Raw genomic sequence first — 15,522 nt, 5'->3', positions numbered from 1 at the left:
GGGTCAAGGCAGACTGGGGCAATATAACCCAGGAAGGGTGGATGAGAGAAGCAAAGGTTTCCGCACCGCTTTCCCTTGTCCGTGGGATACATTTGTTGGTATATTTTTTGGCTTCTACCTGTATCAAATCTTCTCTACATTGACCGTGTCCTCTCACGTGTCCTTTTCTTCTTTTCACATATTTTTTCCTCAACTTATTCCCCATCTTGTTTCTGCTTTTGAAATACTTTTCTTGTGACAGCGCAGAGGCCTGGCCACCACAATCCTTCTCTCCTCACTTTCAATTCCTCTTTTTGGATGCTATTTCTCCTCGTGGCAGACAACTATACGCCCATCTACCTTGATCCAACTCTATCCTTTACCGTTTTGTTTGTACAGCTGTATAGTGAAGTGAATGTAGAGAAGCGATGAGCCATGCTTGGCACGAATTAGATGTTAATACTGTTTCTGAATTTATTAGATTTATATGACCTTGTCTAGTTCAACTTAAAGAGATCCAACTGTGTTTCCAGTGTGCTGTATGCCATAATATTACAGGCTAAAACCAGCAACATTACTCTCCTGTCAATATATACCAGGTGAACTTTTGCATCCTAAATTCCAACAGTGCTTTGATAGAGGGTGAGAATACCCTCTGTGTATTGACATTGACCTTAATCAGCTGTTCATGAGCTACAGATACTCCATGACTTGTTACTTGTGGTTAGATAGAGACTTGTTATAAGGAAAAGGTACCTCTCAACACTGATTGTTATCCCAGCTATTACCAATTGTCTATAACCTTCTTAAACACTCCGTTACGTGCTCAAGGCATCCAGATCTGCTGTGCCTGCTCACTGAAAGAAAAAATGATCATTTTTATTATTATTTCTACTTGTTGACTCAGTGACCATTCACTGATGCTATAATCTGCGCATTCGAAACCCCGTCATTGCAGTAACACCAGTTCATAAGAACCAACACCTGATTTTTCAATCTCAATGCATACCACCTCTCTCTTATTATATCTTCACAAACCTCCTACTGCTTGCTGTTCCCCTTGTTCATTGGGATAACAAGCAGGTCGTCCATGACCCCAAAGTCATCCAACATGGACCGATCCAGAAGCATCCTGACACCCCGATCTCTCTCTCCAGTCCCAGAAGAAGAAGGCAGAGATGAAGAGAATGTGAGAGACGTTAAAAGCCAAATCGAAGAACTCACAACCGAAGCCGAGACTGAGTCTGAGACTGACAACGACCTCCCACTCGAGATCTCTGTCCACGGCGTCAAGGCAAAGGTTTACCTCAATTGCGCCGATGTCGACATTGTTCCTACAAGGTACCTCGAGAAAGCCGACCGTTCGCGTACGTACCGTCACTGGCTCAAGCCCCTCAGTTTCTAGCAGACCTCATCAGAGAGGCAAGAACTGACTATCTCTTAGCCCTCCTAAAACGCACTCCCTGGATCTTTCGCGCCGTTGCGAACGGCCGATCTGTGAATATCAGCAAGTGGAGCAAAGTTGATATCCGGTATCGCGGGGTGTTCAAGACGCTGAAGAAGGCTCCAAGCTTTAATGGGCTGTTTGGGTCTTATACTACCAACGTCGCCACATTTTCAGCCACCGAAGATCATGAGGGTGAGAGCTTCACTGGCCAGATGAGCTCCGACTCTAGACCTTCGTCTGACTCTGGCTCCTTCTCATCTTTTTCTTCGTCAAAGCGCTCGTCTAGCTCAAAGGCCAACTTCGAGGACGCGCTTAAGGCGCAGGGACAGGCCGTGTATGCGCTCCTTGATGAGGTGTTGATGATGCTGAAGATAAAGCGTGAGGCGGAAAGTCATCGGGAGGTGTTTTTTCTCAAGTGTGTTCTTCAATCATGATAGTTTTCTCGTTCTATTGCACGATGGATGATGGGTTTGAGGCATCTTTGCTGACTGATATGGTCGAAGGCCACGATTGCTTACCTGCCAGCCAGAATACTGGACTGGATATAGGCAGAAGCACAGAGACGGCCCGTTTACCGCAGGCTCCGTATCGCTTGACTACGAGCCGGATCGGGGGACGCCACGAGCAGTGATGCCTGTTGCAACGGCAAGCTTCTTCTCCCCATCATCCACTGGCTAAGCTGACATATACACGGCCTGCAGACAAGCGACCCAACCCTCTCGCTCAAAAAAGCCCTAGAAGGCGAATTCAAGCTCCTTTTGGCCCAACTCCTGGTAAACGTGCACCGCCTCGGACCAAAAGGCGACAAAATCCCGGACCAAGAGGCGTTCCTGATAGCCTTGCACGGCTCAAAGCTCCACATCCTACGCGGCATCTTCCCCGGACAGAAGACCAGCAAGCTGTGGAGTGGCCGGCATAATCCAAATACGTCAGACATGGACCGGAGCACGCATAACCTCTTTAGCAATATTGGTGACAACAGCAGCAAGAACGGGATAGGCGGCAGCGAGAGCAGATTCTACAACAGAACGAACCTAGAGCGCTTCATGGAACAAGTGGAATGGAACCAGCTTGCACACCCCGAGAACGAAATACACCCGCGCTCGTTCCAGATCTTTGGAAGCCGCGAGTACGATCTGTGGCTGAAGTGGGAGTTTGCGGCCGCGGTCAAGATGCTTGCGGGGCTTATAATGTACCTCATGAGTGGACAGGCGCGATGCGGGGTGCTGCAGTATGAGTTTGAGCGGTATCCGTATGACGAGGGACTCGAGCCAGAGAGTGATGTTGGCGATGATGCGGACGTTACTCCAACGGAGAAGATTGCGATGGAGCAGCAGGAGGTTGAGGAGGAAGAGGAAAGGCTGAAGAGGAGTGAGAAGGAAAGACAGGAGGAAGAACAGGCGCGCTTGAGTGAGTTTGAGGCTATCAAGGGGTCTGTTAAGGATAAGATAGGCGGGCTTGCGGATGGGTTGAGGCAGCCGTGGTGGGATTGGGTGTGGGAGGATAAAGGTGCTGAAGCGCCGAAAGATGAAGATGAGATGATTGTTGGTGGGCCACATTGAAATACGAGGCCACAGCCATTGGAGCAAGTGTCGGTCGCGCATAGGATAGTATTCCAAGTGACCTTCTACAGAATCGCGGAGCATGTCTGTGTAACAGAAGGTATTCCAAGCGCTAGTCCATAGCATATTGAACATATTAGTCAAACGCTAAATCCAGAAGCAGTAATAGTACATCCTCTGTCATGTGGATAATCCATACCCTACACAGACTCAGTCCTTGTCATCGCTCCCTATGCCGCCGTTCGGATTCAAATTGAGTGAACGCGTCAATGCCCTGTCCATCCTCTCCTCCAGTCCTGAAGTACTCGCTGACAACACCCAGTGCGTAGCACGTACTTCCTGTGGCAAGCCCACCGATCAGCATTCGCCGGAGCACTGTTCTAACTTTGGACTCTGGGGAACTCCCGCGGAAGTGCTCGGTCGATGAGCTTTGACTTGACAAGTTCCCGGTATAAAAGTTGTTATGTATCGGCTGGGGCGCCACAGCCTCAGAGGAATGATCTTCGGTGAGGCTTGCCGGCCCATGGTTCGATCCAGGATTGCTGGCCGTCGGTCTCTTTGCCGGAGCCTTTCGGAACACAAGAATATCCCCTCCACCTGACACGATTTCATACCCGTCTGCATTCATCTGGTTCAGACATGGTAGGAACTTGGCGGGATTTGTCAGGCGGGTGAGGACCTCCGTTGGATGTAGAGGCTCATTCGGTGCCTGGAGCGAGGATATGGTTTCCGCCTCTGTGACTGCTGTGGAGGATGGATCATATGCAAATATACGATATGTTTCAGCAGCTGGAGTTGCGTTCATGACAAGTGAGGCTGCAGGCGCCGCTGAGTCCCCAGATAGGGCTTGCTCGGTAGAGTCTTTTGATGTCTTTGTGACAGTCGGCATGTCAGGTAAATCGGTCGAGTTCTCAGTCTGATCCTGAAAAGACGTGCCATGTTCATCGACAGAGCCCATAGGTAAATTAGAATTCCCATCGAAGTTCTTGGGCGTCTCAGCTTCTATCTCAGATTCGATACTTAGCCGTCTGGGCTCATAGGCAGCTCGAATATCGCGCGCGCTCAGTTGCTCAAGTCCTTCTTCTCTGTTCTCAGTCTCGATAGATGGCTGCGTCCTACCAAGGTTCCATAAAGGTCCTTCTTGATCGCGCCTAGACAGGAAGCCCACTCTATCAAGCCCGTCTCCAGATATGGAAGGCTCTGATTTTGAAGTTTGAACAGCAGATTGATTCCCAATGTCCAGAGTTTGACTAGAGCGAATGGTATCGCGAGGTAGAGCATCATCGCTATCATTTTCTGGTGGCATCGTGGGCTCATCCTGACCATGTGTCCTGGGCCCAGCACCGCTTTCTTCAGATATGTTTTGCGCTGCTTCGGGTATATCATCGTAGGTCTTCTGACTTGGAGATGACGCGTAAACCTGACCTTCATAGATAATGGAAGGCTCTGATGCATTACCAGGCCTCTTGAGGACTTCAGGATCTATCGAGCCTTCTTCAATGGTGGAATCAGACTTAGATAGACCGTCTGACCCCGTCTCAGCATTAGCTCGAGGCAAAGTGTCACTCTCAGAACTGGACGTGGGCCCAGGACCCTGTGAATCCCTCTGCGACTCCTTTCCTCCTTCATTGGACGTATGCTCAGAACCCTGTACGTCCCTCTGCGACTCCTCTCCGTCTTCATTCAAACTCGAAGACTTGGTTCGCACAGGGATCATACGACCAGTAATAGGGTCGTACTCGAACCCAATCCCCCTAACCCCCCCCGAGAACCGACTCTGTACTGCGCTGTTTCCAGTATGCGACTCTTCCAACTTGACGCTATCATCAGCGCTGGGCGAATCTTTCTGCTCTTTTCCGACCAAGTCCACAATTTTCGTGGTCTTCTCGGCCTTCTTGGACGCATCCGTATCCCCACCATTCCTAGCCCCGAATATCGACTGCCACAACGTCGTGAACCCGTTCTCCAACTTAGTCCCCCAATTCAGCCCAAATGGCTCAATCCTTCTCCCAAAGACAGCTGCGTAAGGATCCCTCTCGATCTCCCTCCGAATCCACTCCATTCGGCGCCTTGCGTCATCGTTCCAAGCATCAATTTCGTCAATCACCTGTTTGATTTTGCCCCTTATCTCCTTGCGCTGAGACTGAGAGTCGGGAAAGCTGGGCCTAAAGCTGCTCCAGCCCCAGCCCCAGCCGGGGCCCCGCCATGATTGGTAGTGGTAGTCCGGGTAGATCGTTCGCTGATCCCAATTCTGCGTGGGACGATGTGGTTTTCGCGATTGGGGATGGCTGTGGAGGATAAGACGGATATGTTTCCTATGAAGGTTGTGTTTGTTGTCGCGGTGATACGAGCAGCCCCATAAGCTGCGAGTCTGCAATGAAATGGCTTGAGGTGGAGCGGAGACCCTGGGTAGCCCGCGTATGCTTGTTCTCGTTTGGGCCATGGCCGTATCTTGTCAGAAAGTCCGGTCGCGCGTACTGGGACGGCGAAGGGGTGATAGGTCACATCGGAGGTCGGCCAGAAAATCGATGATATGGAATATGGATCATGGATGAGGCTCGTGAGTTGTATTGGAGCTGTGGTGGATGGAGTGCTGCTATCACTATCAGTGACGCTATCAGTAAATGCGGGGTCGCATGACGTGCCTGAGTCAGCTACTCTGTAACTCTGTACGACTGAACAAGCTCATGATTGAAAGTTAGGCATTATTCTATAGGTGTATTTATCAAGTTTATAGCCAGTAGCTTAGAGCTCTAAAAGCGAAACGGCCAAGTTGCTGGGTTCATCGGGCTTTGGGTCGAACGTGATAAAGTTGCTCCAGAACTTCAAGCCCTCGATGCCCTCTTCTCTACAGAAGATGCCCTTGTCCTCCGCCATTTCCAACTCTTCAGCTGCGACACCAACGCTCCACCCGAAGCGCTGGGCTGCCTCCTGCGCCGTTACGGGGCGGCCAAAGAGGCGCCAGTCCCAGGGTACAGGGTCTGATGGCGGAATTTGACGGAGATCGGCCATCCAGTCCTGAAGTTGTCGAAGGGTCTTTTCGTCGCTCCAGTCGTACCGTTGCACTACTAAGAGACCACTTTTGAACCGGCGGAGTCGAACGGGCAATTTGAGCTTCTCCCAGAGCTCGGCCGCCCGTTGAAAGTCCGAAGGACTTATTAGCTCAACGCCGTTTCGGGAGCGATTGAACACTGCCCAAAGGTCAATCAAGCTCATTATGCCACCTTCCTTCTGAAGGACACCCTTCCGATCATCGGTGAGATATTCTGCGAGGTTTCGCGATAGCTCGGACAGGTATAGGTTCCCTGCGCTGGATCCGAGCATATCTTTCGTAGTAACCATTCCCAGAGCGGCAGCACTTTCGGAGAGAACCGCGCTTGTTTCTGCGGCAGAATCACCGGTAGCCAGGCCTGACTCTCGTGCTAGCGTCTCAGCGAGCGCGACAATCTGTTTCGCAGAAGCCATGAGCGCCTCGAGGTCCTCGAAAGCATTTCCAATCACGAGTTCGTTGTTCTTGCGAGCCTCAAGCCCTCGCTGTTCCAAACCAGCAATCCCGACCCCAGGTGACCGAGCCTGCGTAATCACGGGAGCAGACAGACCAGTTGGATCTGGCGACGACGTCGGCGTTGACTGTGACGGTTGCTGCGGTGCCGGAGGCGCATTATAGAGCAACCATTTACGTTGGATTAGCGCCCCCTTGAGCCTCTCGAGAAAGATTTTATCGCCCCCGCTCCTGAAAGAAAGCTTGATATGATCAGTGATGGCGGAGTTCCGGATGTCCCCCTCCGCAAAGATCGGCGCTGGAGAATCCGCCCTGTCTTGACCGGCAGCCCGCAAAGAGCTCGCATTCACTAAAGAGGCACCGCATATTTCACAATCAAGAAGCGAAGGATGATTCAAGAATGTACACCGCGGGCACATCAATGAGCCCCCACCATTCGAAGCATTTGTCTCCCCATTCACTGCGAACTGAGGTCTCTGCTCAATTTGAGACACTGCCGGACTCGCCGAAGGACTCTCCCGACTCGTCGCCGCAGTTATAGAAGCTTTCAAAATCGTCGTAAACGGGGGCTTAATCCCACAAGCAAGGCATGGAGGTGTCGGCGTAGCATTAGTCGCCGTAGAAGGATCGAAGTTCGACGGGACCGGGTTGGAGAACGAGCATATCGGACACACCCAGGTCGCATTCAATGGTTTCGGTGGCGGTGGCGTATAACTCCGCGTTGGGGTCTGGAGGTGAGGTGATTGCGCTCCTCCTGTCAACTGCGGTCTCAGCGGAAGCGCCCGCGACGGACTCGCGGCCGAACTCCGCGGCCCGTCCGCGTGCTTCACTGGCTTGGGGTATATGGTGATCTTCGGCGAGGACTTCCAGAAACCGGCCTGGTCTATATGAGCATGAAGTTGTATCCCGATGCGAGAAGGCACATTACTTGATGGTCAGCCCTGTCGATATCTTTTAGGTCGATGCCGACAGAGTACTTGCGCGGTTCGTCGACGGCGACATAGCAGACTCGGTGTGACGTAAGGTACGCATGGCCGTTCTGATAATTGGCGATCTTGTATTTGCTGTCCATACAGGAGAATAGTCAGCCACGAAAGCCTGGGGTAGATCTTGATCAAATGAACCGAGTAGCAGTCGCAGCAGTTGTATCCCATTCAGTACTCACCCCTCGTATAACCCCACTGCATCTTGGACAAAGAGTAGAGTCTCATCGGGCAACAGCAACGGGCGGAGCGCGGTGGTTAGATCCAGAGACTTGAAAAACATCTAGGAGCCCGACCAGCATTTCTGCGAATTCTCACAAGGTTCCAAGAGAGGGGAGTTGTTGGTGCTGCCTTCGTTGGTCGCGATCAACGGGCTTGGCTGACATAATGTTGGAGATGGTTAGGTAGGCTAGATTAGGAATAGTCCACTAGGTCTAAAACACGTGTGATTCACCTGTCCAGATAACCAGCCTCTCTAATCTAAAACAACCGATACACCAGCTAGGGATCACAGCTTTGTACTCTCCTTCAGTACATTCGAAACCAGGCTCGCAGCTGCCAACGTCTCTTCATCCTTGAAGTGCCTTCCCACAAGCTGCAGCCCAATCGGAGCCCCAACATATCTTTCCGGTGCATATTTCTTCCATTCACGCTCATCCTCTGCGCTCCTCGGCTGGTAGGAGCTGTCGACCGTGTCCAGTTTTGGATCCACATACAGCCCACTGGGAAACACCGCGGCAGGTTGATCAAGGATGTTCCAGATGGCCGTATAGTTCCAGTAGTGCGATTCGCCCAAGACACTCGCAACACTGACGTGTGCAGGGCAGAGAATGAAGTCCACCCCGTGCGATTTCATGAGCGCATGGTAATCGTTTCGGTATTCGTCTCTTTGGGAGTTGAGCGCCCAATTTTCAGTGACGGTGAGTGGTGTTGAGCGGCTGTACTGGAAGGCCCACTCGGTGAGAGTCAGGGTTGGCTCGCCGGTCTCGCGAATCAGTTCACGGTTACGCTCTGCGGCGTCTGCGAAGTAGAGGGAGGACTTTGTTGGGTTAGCCTTGCCGCGCTTGTGTCCTGGGGTTTGCTTACAATGATGTTCCAACCGTGGTCATGGTTGTATGGTTCCCAATCTACCACGTTCACGCCGACAGCTCGGAGCCTCTCTTGTGCATGCTTCAGGGCCCGGATAATTGGAGGATGGGGTCGAACACAACTGGCACCGTTAGAATCTAAAGATCAAATCAATGCATAGAATAAACTAACCCGTCATCCCACATGATAGCAACTGTTATATCCTCCGTTGGACTGACTTGCTTCCAAGGCAGGGGCACCAGCGAGGTATCTTCGTCCCATGGTTCCTGGTCTAGGAGTGCACGCTGGAACAAATCTAGATCCTCGATACACTGGCTAGCAAGGGGGCCATTTACGCCGAGTATAGATTCTTGACCCGGTGCAGGCACTTTAGACCCCCTGCATGGGTTTCGGTGTATTGTTGGGCGAAAGCCGTATGCATTGCAAAATGCTGCCGGGCATCTGATCGAGCCGCCAATATCTGATCCGATGCCTAGCGGAGCGCACTTGAATCCCATAGATGCTCCCTCGCCGCCTGAGGAACCACCCGGGCTAAGGTTGCGGTTGTAGGGGTTTAGAGTCGTTCCGGTGAGGTTGTTACTGCAGCATAGGTGCTTGAGGAGTTAGCATTTGCTGAGATCCGGGCCATGGACGAGTCTTACCATGAGAGACTGAGGCTCGTTTGTCCGCACATGGAATACTGCGCCTGCTTCTTCCAGACATTCCACAATAAGGGCGTCTTCTGTTGCTATGTTGTCTACCCTTCAAGTACGTCAGCTATCAGGAACGTGGCGGGAAAGGGTAGTATTACCAGGTCACGTAGCCAGCATTCAAGTGCCTGCCTCTAAACCCTATATGTTCTTTGACACTGATCGGTACACCATGCTGGAATACTCAGTACTTGACGGATCACGGTCGATAGGGCCTCGAGCGTACCAACGGCCCAACCAGCTGTCCTGTCTCTTTGTAGTACTCATCTAGTTCTTTGGCTCGTGCAATTGCTTCCTCGGCCATGAACTCAGTAGCGAAGTTGAGCTAGCGGCAGTTAGCGATCAGACTTGAGTTTATCTGATTTCTCAACGTGCCAGCTGGTGCCCAATAACGGATCTCTTTAAAAAGGCCACAACCACTTCTTCCGCGCTGAACCGGCCCTCGCCCATAGCGGCTACCAGAGCTATCGCGGAGCACTCGGTTATGGCGAGTTCCTTCTCAGTGAGCATCCCACTTTTGCGCGGGAAACCCACCACATTCAACTGATCCAATGGAGGGAGTTGGTCGGCAGGGACTAGCCATTGCTTCGGGATAGACTCCTCGAGGATGTTGCGGGCTTTGCCCGCTTGCACTTTCCAGGTAGAAGACATGATGTTATCGTGGCATTGACAGACCAGGGTCGTGGCACATGAATAAGGAAATTTATATTGTTCTTCTCTTGCTGCGCGGTGTCACACCACTTGTAGCATGGTCGAAAGGTATGATATAACGAGGGGCAATATTGTGAAGCGGCTGTAGATATACCCCGCGTCTGGCGACTGATGTCAGTCGAGAGCTGCTGAGGGATTTACTTATCAGTTGGAGAGACGGAGAAAACCTGCTGTATACTCCGGAAGCATGTCTACATACTGTGCCTTTCTTTGGAAGCGGCCTTGTGCAACCTAACGGCCCATTTGCAAAGAATACTTGAAACCACTTGGACCTATGGCGGAATCTCAGTTCTAAAATATTTTATGGTGGCTGTGGTAGGTAAGGTACACAAATAGAAACGGGCATACTAGGAACGGGCAGACTCGGAATCATTCCGCAGAGGTTATACCTACCCCAGCACCTTTGGACGAGCCGCCCATGATGGGTTGAACCAAAGGTCATCGACAAGGCGGCAATTGGTAATCGAGGTTGAACGACTCGAGGGGAAGAGAATAATACGGAGTCAGGGGTCAATCACATGACGCCTCAACGATGAAGCCATCTTTGCCCCGCCTGAATCCTTCTCCATCAACTATCCACAACACGCCAATTCCTTGCAAAACGAGCTGCATTTGGACTGACATTCATCAATGTAATTCTCTGACATCTGGGTCAGGGCCGTTTCAGGCATGATAGAGACCGAATGTACTCCCCACGCGTGGAAGCACTCCTTGATTGTTCGCGACAGCTCTGAAAACTCCGATACCGACTGGTCTAACATGGCGACATGAACTGAAGCGAGAACTTTATGCTGGCTGAGGCGCCAGATATGCAGCTCATGGATAGCTAGGACGCCGGGGATCTGATAAAGCCTGAGAAAGAGGACATGCAGCACGCTTTGAGAAACTAACCTTCTCCAGGTCATGCTTCACATTAACAGGGTCAAGTCCTTTCGGTGCACTTTCGAGTAAGACAAGACCGGATTCTCGAACTACGACCATCAGCCGCGACCCGCGCAACTGAACATTTATTTACTTACTGAGTGGAAGGGCAGAGAGGCAGATCATGGCGGCGATGCCTAAGCTGGTAGCGGGATCAGCATAATACCTCGCCTCATATCGAGTCAGCCAAATGACCAGTGCCGCAGCCATGACCCCCAAATTGTTGGCAGCATCCCCGAGCACATGAAGAAGCACGCCGACCATGTTCAAGTCGTGCCCACCAAAGACGGGAGCTTCTTTGTGGTCCAGGTGCCTGTGGTCATGATGCTGGTCGATGGTCAGTGGAGCAGAGGATGCATTCATCGAGAGAACAGACCTTGGCTCTGCTTTCCGCTTCCCGTTGCTGTTCGAGATCAACTTGCCCCTGAGAATCTCCATTTAACTCCGAGGTGCACTGATGGTCGTGATGGTCGTGGTGATGCTCTGCAAAACGGTCAAGCTCATGCTTCTCAGATTTTGCAAGGCGGTTTACCGTGTAAAAAGCACGCACATATAATGTTCAGCCCCAAGCCGACGGACCCAATGATAAACATAAGCTTGGGATTTTCAACATCTAATGCATGTAAGCCAAGGATTTCATCAAGTACGACTAACGTACGGTGCAACGTGATGAAACGCTCAATTGATTGCAGGAAGATGCTAATTCCCAACGCAAATAGCAGACTTCCGTTGAAGAATGCACCTAGCACTTGCGATCGCTGCCATCCAAACGAGAGCTCCTTAGGTGAATGCTCGGCGTTCGAAGCCTGATATCAGTTTAGCATTCTTTCGCCAACCGACCATGTCTTATGGGATAACCGACCTTGAGAGCCACAAATGCAACAATAAATCCGACGAGATCGTTTAGCTGATCTCATTAGCCGTGGCCTCCATCGTTCGACGCCCACATACGTAGTGGAAGGCATCCGCCACCAAGGCCAGAGAGTGAGTGTAAAAACCAACTGTTGCATACTCAGCAAAGCGATAGGGACACATCACAGCCTGCAACATCGCTAATGCCTACCTGAAATCTCGGTCAAAAAAAAGGCTGCCGACAAGAAAATGGCCGCCCCCAGCCGTTGAGACCGTGATATTGAAGTCATTGCCCCGAAGCCACAAAGCTGACAATCACAAAAGAACAAATGATGCTGCGGTATCTGACGCCAATCTCGTCGGAAAAAGGGCCGTGTCTGCCGAGCTAAACGCCTTCTTTTCTATCCTGGGCTTCGATAAGCAAAGTAAGGGGAATATTCTGCCTTGGCAGTGCGACATGCAAGAATGTGGGGATACGGAGTAGCGATGAAGTATTACTCCGTGAAGAGTTGGCAAACCTGCATAGGTACCAAGTCAGATACTAAGGTATAACTAACAGTAACACGATTCTAGATGCATGCAAGTTGCACCTGAAAGTCGCAATACCTCATGTACCTCATGCATGCTGTACACCTTGCCCAGTTCGGTGTTTTTGCTTCCCGTCATGTGCCAATCAAGTCCGATAAACGACGCAGCACCAACTCATGATATTCCACAAGAAAACTGCAAACCTGACATGTCTGGCTATGTCCGGAAACTTAAGATACGTCCGTTCCATCAGCCGTGGCCGTTTCATTGCCCAGATGTTAGGGCTGGGGTTCGTCAGATGGATCCTGCTCTCCCCAGTTTGTCGGCCAGCCATGAAGACCCCGATTACGGCCATCGCGCAATCTCAATTGACTCGCCGATACTGTGTTCCGGAGTTCGAAGAGTAAACTTGCCAATATTAGCAGATATACTAACTTGCAAGCGACGAACTCCTACGAAGTGTCTGCTCCGTACCCAGCGTACCGCGCACTCCGTCACTGGTCAGATACTCCTGTATCACCCATACGGCTTGAAAAAAAGTGCGGATTTGTCACTTGAGCCCAGGAGAAGTCCCTATGTAAACTTGATCCTCTGCTCCTGAAACCAGATCCTCGCGACCATCGTTCCCCAGGCTCCTCAAGATCCCCAAAGCGTGATGCCGAGCTCCTCGCTCGTGATGAGACCGGCGATGGCCTAAATGTTGGCGCGGGCAGCCTTGCCGACGTGTCTGGTGATAACCTGGGAGGCGTTGGCAAGCTTGCCAATGGCGTCGTCGATACACTCCCAGTTGATATCAAGGTTGATGCGCCAGTTTGTCACAAATTGACAGGGAAGTTGAGATTAGGGTCAGCGTCGACTGTTCGAAGTCGATGAGACCAATGGGGGATGATTGTATCTGTATAGTGCTCGTGCTGTAAATGATAAACAGTCCAATGACAGGTGGTATGAAAGGTATATATAATATAAATCTATCAAAGTATATACAGACCAACCCAAATATACTATCTAAAAAAGCTCCAAGCCCCAAAAAGCAGGATAACGTGTGGTAAGCCAACTCACATGTTATCCTCGCTCCACCTACTCCTGGCCTTCAAATAAGCCTGCTGTTCACTCTTCTCCTTGCCATCAACATCAATACCACCCTTCCCGACAAGCCCCCGCTCAACCCACTCCTTACTCCCCATCTCCGACAACCGCGACAAAGCGCGCGCAAATGCAAAGCGCTCCTCGTCGCCGCTGAAGATGGACGACGTCTTGAGCGCCTTCATGCTTAGGCCTAGGTCGTCCATCATCATGCGCATCGCGTCGGAAAGGTCGGTGTGCTCGCCGTTGTCGTCGAGTGAGGTCTTGACTTCGGATTCGGAGATGAAGAGGTTCGTTAGTGGGGTGGCGGTTGTGAGGACGAGTTTTGCCTGCGGGTTCGTTAGTATAAGGCGGAACGGTAATTGAGAAGTGGTGTACGTACCCGACTCTCATAGACAGCATCAATAAACGTAATGAACCTCCTCGCCAGATCCCGTTGGTGCAGCGTCATCCCAGGGACATCTGTAACAATAAATGCTTCGTAATTCCGCACAAGCTCGAGGTAATCTGCGGCACCAGTCGCAGCCCCAATGAGTTGTTGGAAGCTGAACTTCGCGGCCTTTCCACTGGCAAGAGGGACATTGATCTTGCGGCCCCAGACTTCCTGCGTCGCGGGGCGGGGAGGGTCATTGATGGGGTCACCGAGGTAGTCGAACCATTTCTGAGCGTGCTGTTCGGCTTCCGGGCCAAGGGGGTGGTGGTAGACGCCGGACGGAGGACGAGGGATCTTGCGGTAGTCGGTCGGAGAGTTCAGGTTTATTACTGTCAGGACGGTTTTGAGGAGGGTGATGCAGGGGATAAAGGATTCGCGCTGGATGCCGTTGAGGTAGAGGTCGTCGGGGTGGCGGTTGGAGGTTGTGACGAGAACGACTCCATGCGACATGAGGAGTTCCAAAAGTCTGGCGAGTCAGTAACCATGTGCAATCACACATCGGCGCAGGCACATACCTTCGCAGGATCATGGCATCCGCAACATCCGTACACTGGAACTCATCGAAGCAAAGCACGCTCGACTTCTCCGCAATTTCCGCCGCAACGAGCGGCAGCGCATCAAAGTCGTTACCAAACTTCATCTTAATCACATGCATCCTTTTATGTACATCCTGCATGAAGTTATGAAAATGAATGCGCGACTTGGACGAGATATTAGGCGGCAACGTCTCATAAAATAGATCCATGAGCATCGTCTTCCCGCACCCAACATCGCCATACATATACAGACCCTTGGGCAGATCCTCGGGAATCTTGGTCTCCGGCTTCGCAGGCGCCTTACTGAACAGGGAGCCGAAGAACGACGATTTCTTTTGCGGCGCATCGAGAGACTCTATACTGGGACGCACGACAGCGGGAGCGTGATACGACTTGAGACGCTCGTATAGATCCTGGAGCTGCCCGATGATTTGTCTCTGGTACGGGTCATCCCGAAGCCGACCTTGCTCAACCCGCGCATTATACTCCGCTAGCGGACCGCCGTTCGCTCCAGCAGATGCCTCCACAGGACTCGCAGCCGTAGCCTCCGCAACGGTCGCGAGGCACCGCTGATGCGCCGGGTTCGGCTTCACCGCATTCCACCGACCATGACCACCGTATCTGCGCGAAACAGCCGGTGCCGTTCTCGCGTTATGGAAACTCCTCCTGCAACCCGCGACGAAGACTGGTCTTGATGTGCGTACAGCGGCGGGACGGAGAAGAGCGCGTTTGCTCAGCGTGCCAGCGAGATGGTCGGCGCAAAGCCTGGCGGAGGGGGCGCTCATTGGTATGTAAATCGAACGACTCGGGTTCGTGATTATAAATGCATGCAGCTTTCGTAGATAGGATGCGGATGAGCTGGAAGGCTCGTGGGGGGTCGGTATTGCACTCGCAACGGCTCGACAGTCTTTCTGGTTTCCACTTGCCCGGCCGGATTCCGTGAAAACGTGGGGGAAGAAATGACGAAACGCAGCAACAGGGCTGAGTCTAAGGCGAGGAGAAAAGGGGTATAAGACGAGTCTAGACGCAAAGCAACAAAGAGCGCCAATTACAGCAACGAGCAAGAGCAGTTAAAATGTGTCTGCTGAACTTGAGGCGAAAAGCGTTGCCGAGGGAGAAGACCAGTACGGTAGTCAGGTGACTCGGAAGTCGGCGGGGGCCCGGCATCCAGATTTGGCTCCGAACGGACTCGGACCATGGTTGACAG

General features: G+C 51.8%; 6 protein-coding genes across 6 annotated transcripts; 1 reads left to right on the top strand and 5 right to left on the bottom strand.

Annotated features, from left to right (window-relative positions):
- Nucleotides 1-1,090: 1,090 nt before the first annotated feature.
- Nucleotides 1,091-2,988, top strand: DSM5745_09026 (uncharacterized protein; the record flags this gene model as incomplete). The annotated part of the gene is made up of 4 exons (XM_026751042.1): nucleotides 1,091-1,346; nucleotides 1,424-1,841; nucleotides 1,930-2,053; nucleotides 2,128-2,988. The coding sequence occupies 4 exons, from the start codon at nucleotides 1,091-1,093 to the stop codon at nucleotides 2,986-2,988; spliced, it is 1,659 nt and encodes a 552-aa protein (XP_026600128.1).
- A 220-nt stretch (nucleotides 2,989-3,208) lies between these two features.
- On the bottom strand, nucleotides 3,209-5,431 carry DSM5745_09025 (uncharacterized protein; the record flags this gene model as incomplete). The annotated part of the gene is made up of 1 exon (XM_026751041.1): nucleotides 3,209-5,431. One exon carries the CDS (start codon nucleotides 5,429-5,431, stop codon nucleotides 3,209-3,211), a length of 2,223 nt encoding a protein of 740 aa, XP_026600127.1.
- Nucleotides 5,432-5,733: 302 nt separating this feature from the next.
- Nucleotides 5,734-7,756, bottom strand: DSM5745_09024 (ESCRT-II subunit protein VPS36; the record flags this gene model as incomplete). The annotated part of the gene is made up of 3 exons (XM_026751040.1): nucleotides 5,734-7,368; nucleotides 7,419-7,554; nucleotides 7,656-7,756. The coding sequence occupies 3 exons, from the start codon at nucleotides 7,754-7,756 to the stop codon at nucleotides 5,734-5,736; spliced, it is 1,872 nt and encodes a 623-aa protein (XP_026600126.1).
- A 225-nt stretch (nucleotides 7,757-7,981) lies between these two features.
- On the bottom strand, nucleotides 7,982-9,902 carry DSM5745_09023 (uncharacterized protein; the record flags this gene model as incomplete). The annotated part of the gene is made up of 7 exons (XM_026751039.1): nucleotides 7,982-8,512; nucleotides 8,560-8,683; nucleotides 8,734-9,155; nucleotides 9,204-9,303; nucleotides 9,353-9,426; nucleotides 9,478-9,576; nucleotides 9,645-9,902. The coding sequence occupies 7 exons, from the start codon at nucleotides 9,900-9,902 to the stop codon at nucleotides 7,982-7,984; spliced, it is 1,608 nt and encodes a 535-aa protein (XP_026600125.1).
- Nucleotides 9,903-10,534: 632 nt separating this feature from the next.
- On the bottom strand, nucleotides 10,535-11,321 carry DSM5745_09022 (putative di-, tri-valent inorganic cation transporter; the record flags this gene model as incomplete). Its single annotated transcript, XM_026751038.1, has 3 exons — nucleotides 10,535-10,804; nucleotides 10,854-10,933; nucleotides 10,982-11,321. 3 exons carry the CDS (start codon nucleotides 11,319-11,321, stop codon nucleotides 10,535-10,537), a joined length of 690 nt encoding a protein of 229 aa, XP_026600124.1.
- Nucleotides 11,322-13,318: 1,997 nt separating this feature from the next.
- DSM5745_09021 (AFG1 family ATPase) lies at nucleotides 13,319-15,100 on the bottom strand (the record flags this gene model as incomplete). The annotated part of the gene is made up of 3 exons (XM_026751037.1): nucleotides 13,319-13,675; nucleotides 13,729-14,245; nucleotides 14,295-15,100. 3 exons carry the CDS (start codon nucleotides 15,098-15,100, stop codon nucleotides 13,319-13,321), a joined length of 1,680 nt encoding a protein of 559 aa, XP_026600123.1.
- Between the last annotated feature and the right edge of the window lie 422 nt (nucleotides 15,101-15,522).

Source organism: Aspergillus mulundensis (assembly GCF_003369625.1).
Source record: "Aspergillus mulundensis strain DSM 5745 chromosome Unknown scaffold_11, whole genome shotgun sequence".
Classification (NCBI taxonomy): Eukaryota; Fungi; Ascomycota; class Eurotiomycetes; order Eurotiales; family Aspergillaceae; genus Aspergillus; species Aspergillus mulundensis.
This window is presented reverse-complemented; position numbering and strand designations above follow the sequence as displayed.